This window comes from Pseudophryne corroboree, chromosome 10 (genome assembly GCF_028390025.1).
Source record: "Pseudophryne corroboree isolate aPseCor3 chromosome 10, aPseCor3.hap2, whole genome shotgun sequence".
Lineage (NCBI taxonomy): Eukaryota > Metazoa > Chordata > Amphibia > Anura > Myobatrachidae > Pseudophryne > Pseudophryne corroboree.
Window position 1 is genome coordinate 378,679,889 of NC_086453.1, and position 6,565 is coordinate 378,686,453.

The 6,565-nt window shown below is 45.9% G+C and overlaps 1 protein-coding gene across 1 annotated transcript in view; it reads right to left on the reverse strand.

The window, feature by feature from the left end:
- Positions 1–169: 169 nt before the first annotated feature.
- Positions 170–6,565, reverse strand: part of LOC134965401 (potassium-transporting ATPase alpha chain 2-like) — an 11,691-nt gene continuing 5,295 nt past the window's right edge. Inside the window, exons 3-7 of the mRNA XM_063941862.1 lie at positions 2,502–2,561; positions 1,676–1,879; positions 940–1,053; positions 523–657; positions 170–379 (exon numbers count right to left, since the gene is read on the reverse strand). Coding sequence (XP_063797932.1) covers positions 170–379; positions 523–657; positions 940–1,053; positions 1,676–1,879; positions 2,502–2,561 — 723 coding nt within the window. The remainder of the gene's footprint in view (positions 380–522; positions 658–939; positions 1,054–1,675; positions 1,880–2,501; positions 2,562–6,565) is intronic.

Consider the following 6,565-nt stretch of genomic DNA (forward strand, 5'->3'; position numbering starts at 1 on the left):
CAGCGTAGCAATCCGGCCAATAATAGTCCGGTCACCAGTATTTATCACAATGCCTTTAGCTGTGCCTAAAGAAGCAGATAAAACTCATTGAAGACCCACAAAGAGTAAAACGCGTTGTGCATGGTCATAAGCAAAATGGCAGGAGTGTTTGGCATTCAGCTGAGCGCGCTTAGTGCCCTATAACGGATAAGTCGCCCTCGGTGTAATGCGGGGTGTCAGGTGCCTGCCCTGTCACGCACACAGCCCCCGGAGGCTCATTACCTTCCATGCAGGTGGTGGAGTAGAAGCCGATGTTCTTAGTCTCAAGAGGGTTTTCATGTGTATATTCATTGGAGCGGCTCTGAGCCTCCGACTCGCCCGTAAGAGATGAATTATCCACCTGACGGGATAACAGTAATAATTACAGTTACAATAATGTTCTTAATGAAAAACGTAGCCAACGTCATTAATACACTCCATAAATAAATTTCAGGGTTACGAGGCGTGCCTGCAGATCACGTCTCTGGTTTAGACGACGATTACCTTACAGCCTTGGGCGAAGGTGAGCCTGAGATCTGCTGGAATCCGGTCTCCCCCTTTGATATCCACCAAATCTCCTACCACGAGCTCTGTGGCTGGGACCTCCAGCTTATCTCCGTCTCGGGTGACAACAGCTTGCTAGAAATGGACAGATAAGGAGCTTGATGTATATGTTTTTCTTGGTATGGCATAATATAAATGATTCTATATATATATATGGCCTGGGGCAAAAGACAGTGTGGAACATGCCATGATACGCTCACCAGGTGAGAACTAAGCAAAGTAGGCTTAGCAACCAAGATCTGTGATGTCCTAGAAGCTCCTAAGCGGTCACACATCGTGCCTATGCTAAATAGGTTCTTACGACAGGAGTACCCTCATATACCGACCACACAATCTCCAAGCTAGACGTCCGCTCACCTGTGGGATCATCTTATTGAAACTCGCCATAATGTTGGTACTCTTGGCTTCTTGGTAGTAGGCGAAGCAGCCGGTGAGGAAGACGACGATGGCCAGCACAACTCCCAGGTACAGCTGAGCAGAAAGAGAAAGCGGTCAGCGACTCTACAACAGACACATCACAGCTGACGTCTGGCCATCTATGCCGCGCACCAATAGGAGGACAAAGCTGAAGGCCAGACGGTTGTCCATTCCAGACTCTCAGATACTCATTCTATGATATAATGACTGCTAGAAGATATTGTGCTTGTAATAGTTATAAACAGTATGTTTGGGCATAAAACACACACCCATCCTCAATGAGACTCTTGCAAGAGGACTATCTCCCTATCATCATCTTCCTGGGTGGTCCTAGATGAACCACCCATTCCAGCCAGGTAATGCGGTGCCTGGAACAGCCCAACCATGACCAACAGTAGTGACGAACGGCTTGGAGCCATATTACGTCACGGTAGGGGAAGCTGCCAGTGATCAGCTCAGCAACTAGAGGCATCTAGCAGACGCCGTATTCGTTAGAGGGCTGCAAAATACAATTGTATTGGGGAAACAGTCCCTTAAAAACCAATGACGCAATAAAAATGACAGTGTACTATAAACATGGCGTAACTCAGCGGGATAGGCGTGTCCTGGCAGAAGACGTATCCTGAACATAAGCAGCTACTGATGTTGTGGGTAATAACTTTGGTCATGTGCTTACATTGTCCCGGGGGATGTTGTTGTCCTGGGAATACTGGACGCCATATGCGATCCAGCAGAGGATTGCACCAGCCCATAGCAGTAGAGAGAAGCCACCGATCATCTGCTTGAGGAACTTGACGATTTCAGGAGTGCCCTTAGGAGGTGTCAGCTCGTTGGGACCATCACGAACCAGAATCTCTGCAGCTTTTGCACGGGTGAGACCCTGCAGGGACAGAGAGAAGACGATATTCCTTAGAGGACACGAAAGGTTGCTGCATAGCAATAGACTGCCTGGCAGTGACTTAGGGAACAGCAGCCCAAAAGCGGTTACCCGCCCGGATATTTCCAGCCAGGAAACGTGCAGAACACTGTGTCTTACCCACGACTGGGCAGAAAGTGTTCCGTTGTGGCTGCGGCAGCCTGTACTGGGAGCGCTGGGGCCGTGATAACATCTCTACCACTTTGCTGGGTTTTATCTTTCCGCTCAAACGATAAATTCCAGCTATAAACTTGTCTTGTGAATTCCTGACCACAGCATAAACTTCCCACCATAACCTGAGCACTGATTAACCTGAGCTGCATGTGGTGTATACAGAACACGTCAGGTCATGGGTGTCACGCCTGCTGATCCTATAATGCGGGTGGGAATTGGGCCCGTTGGCACACACGCCCCTTGCTGGGCACAGACAGGAGGTAGCAACATATTATGTCATTCATATTTAAATAAACAATAAGTAGTATGCATCACATGTAGTTACAGTGTGACATATGCAGTGCCACTTAGTATGCAGCAATATATAGCATAGTATATAGTAGTATATACCCTAGAGTACAATGTTACTCACTTTCAGAAGACTTGTTTCATATTTTGATTCCAGATCCTGAATATCAAGTTTATGATCATCCTGAAAGAGGAGAGAGAAATACAATGAGCAGAGGAATAACCAGAGCAGCATCACTTTACTTCCAAGCTTTAGATAGTAAGCTCTTGTGTCCAGGTTCCAAATCAGTTTGTACTACAGTATGTAATGATGCTGCTTCACTGTGTCCATGTAACATCAGCTGCCACCGTGTATGACGCGGCCCTTAAGGGACGCTGGCGGAATTTCTGTTCTGCACTTCTCTTTGGAACGCCCCAATGTAAGTTAAGTCCCCCTGTCATAGAGGGGACGGGGCCATTCAGACCCGGTGCTACCTCTGTAATAATGGCTCTGATTCCAAGTTGATCGCTCGCTAGCTACTTTTAGCAGCCGTGCAAACGCATAGTCGCCGCCCACGGGGGAGTGCGAACGCCTGTGCAGTCGCACGGCAGCAATCACATTTTGTGCAGAAGAAGACCAGCCCTGTAGTTACTTATTCTGTGCGATGATTGTAGCTACGAAGGTCCCGGAATTGACGTTAGATACCCGCCCAGCAAATGCCCGGCCACGCCTGCGTTTTTCCAAACACTCCCAGAAAACGGTCAGTTGACACCCATAAACGCCCTCTTTCTGTCAATCTCCTTGCGTTCGGCTGTGCGACTGAAAGCGTCGCTAGAACCTGTGCAAAACCTCAATGCTCTTTGTACTTGTACAGCGCGCGTGTGCATTGCGGTGCATACGCATGCGCAGATGAGCCCCATTCTGCCATAACCGCTGCGCTGCGAAAATCCGTCGGGAGCGATCAACTCGGAATCAGGACCAAGATACGGGACTGCGATGCTGAGTGTAACACACCTATAGTGGGTCCTGGGAGGGATGACCTCTGACCTCACCCTACACGGTCATATACATCTTATGCACATATAAATAATTAACCTGTAATAGTAGCTCCCATGACAGACAGAGCAATGTCTTCCTGTCATCACACACAGCGGTCACTGGCCGGCTGGACACCAGTGGCTATAATCATTCTCCATTATATATAGTATACATACATTACCCGTGTAATGCCACCGTATGCAGTGACCCCGGGTGGTAGTACAGTACTGAGCCTGGCCGGGCTGTCTGTATGGCTCTATTACTGTAAGTGCCAGCTCTGCTCTAACAGGGGAATCCTGTAGACATGGCCCTCAGGGGTTACTTTGCACTGACTAATGAGAAATATGGGACAGGTTTGTCTGGGTGCAGGAATGGAGGTGCACGGTGGTATCTGGGGCAGTGCTGTCATTACTGTGCTGCAACTACAGCCCAATGCCCACTGTACACAAGCTGGCAGCAATCTCCTGCAGAAGCACGGAGGGTAGTCTACTATGTGGGTAATGTGGGTAAGGGCTTATAGTACTATACAGGGTACATGGGCATAGGAGGTATAACACCTACATAGTACATGGGCACAGGAGGTATAACACCTACATAGTACATGGACATAGGAGATATAACACCTACATAGCATATGGGCATAGGAGATATAATACCTACATAGTACATGGGCATAGGAGGTATAACACCTACATAGTACATGGGCACAGGAGGTATAACACCTACATAGTACATGGGCATAGGAGGTATAACACCTACATAGTACATGGACATAGGAGATATAACACCTACATAGCATATGGGCATAGGAGATATAATACCTACATAGTACATGGGCATAGGAGGTATAACACCTACATAGTACATGGGCATAGGAGGTATAACACCTACATAGTACATGGGCATAGGAGGTATAACACCTACATAGCATATGGGCATAGGAGATATAATACCTACATAGTACATGGGCATAGGAGGTATAACACCTACATAGTACATGGGCACAGGAGGTATAACACCTACATAGTACATGGGCATAGGAGATATAACACCTACATAGCATATGGGCATAGGAGATATAATACCTACATAGTACATGGGCATAGGAGGTATAACACCTACATAGTACATGGGCATAGGAGGTATAACACCTACATAGTACATGGGCATAGGAGGTATAACACCTACATAGTACATGGGCATAGGAGGTATAACACCTACATAGTACATGGGCATAGGAGGTATAACACCTACATAGTACATGGGCATAGGAGGTATAACACCTACATAGCATATGGGCATAGGAGATATAACACCTACATAGTACATGGGCACAGGAGGTATAATGTCTACATAGTACATGGGCATAGGAGATATAACACCTACATAGTACATGGGCATAGGAGGTATAACACCTACATAGCATATGGGCATAGGAGATATAACACCTACATAGCATATGGGCATAGGAGATATAATACCTACATAGTACATGGGCATAGGAGGTATAACACCTACATAGTACATGGGCATAGGAGGTATAACACCTACATAGTACATGGGCATAGGAGGTATAACACCTACATAGCATATGGGCATAGGAGATATAATACCTACATAGTACATGGGCATAGGAGGTATAACACCTACATAGTACATGGGCACAGGAGGTATAACACCTACATAGTACATGGGCATAGGAGATATAACACCTACATAGCATATGGGCATAGGAGATATAATACCTACATAGTACATGGGCATAGGAGGTATAACACCTACATAGTACATGGGCATAGGAGGTATAACACCTACATAGTACATGGGCATAGGAGGTATAACACCTACATAGTACATGGGCATAGGAGGTATAACACCTACATAGTACATGGGCATAGGAGGTATAACACCTACATAGTACATGGGCATAGGAGGTATAACACCTACATAGCATATGGGCATAGGAGATATAACACCTACATAGTACATGGGCACAGGAGGTATAATGTCTACATAGTACATGGGCATAGGAGATATAACACCTACATAGTACATGGGCATAGGAGGTATAACACCTACATAGCATATGGGCATAGGAGATATAACACCTACATAGTATATGGGCATAGGAGATATAACACCTACATAGTACATGGGCATAGGAGGTATAACACCTACATAGTACATGGGCATAGGAGGTATAACACCTACATAGTACATGGGCATAGGAGGTATAACACCTACATAGTACATGGGCATAGGAGGTATAACACCTACATAGTACATGGGCATAGGAGGTATAACACTTACATAGTATATGGGCATAGGAGGTATAACAACTACATAGTATATGGGCATAGGAGATATAACACCTACATAGTACATGGGCATAGGAGATATAACACCTACATAGTACATGGGCATAGGAGGTATAATGTCTACATAGTACATGGGCATAGGAGGTATAACACCTACAGAGTACATGGGCATAGGAGGTATAACACCTACAGGGTACATGGCCATAGGAGTTATAACACCTACATAGTACATGGGCATAGGAGGTATAACACCTACATAGTACATGGGCACAGGAGGTATAACAACTACATAGTATATGGGCATAGGAGATATAACACCTACATAGTACATGGGCATAGGAGGTATAATGTCTACATAGTACATGGGCATAGGAGGTATAACACCTACATAGTGCATGGACATAGGAGGTATAACACTTACATAGTATATGGGCATAGGAGGTATAACAACTACATAGTATATTGGCATAGGAGTTATAACACCTACATAGTACATGGGCATAGGAGGTATAATGCCTACAGGGTACATGGTCACTGTACACTAGAAGCTACATGGGTAGGCATGTAGAGCACAGTACAGGGTACATACTGTAGGCATGTAGAGCACAGTACAGGGTACATACTGTAGGCATGTAGAGCACAGTACAGGGCACATACTGTAGGCATGTAGAGCACAGTACAGGGCACATACTGTAGGCATGTAGAGCACAGTACAGGGCACATACTGTAGGCGTGTAGAGCACAGTGCAGGGCACATACTGTAGGCATGTAGAGCACAGTACAGGGTACATACTGTAGGCATGTAGAGCACAGTACAGGGTACATACTGTAGGCGTGTAGAGCACAGTACAG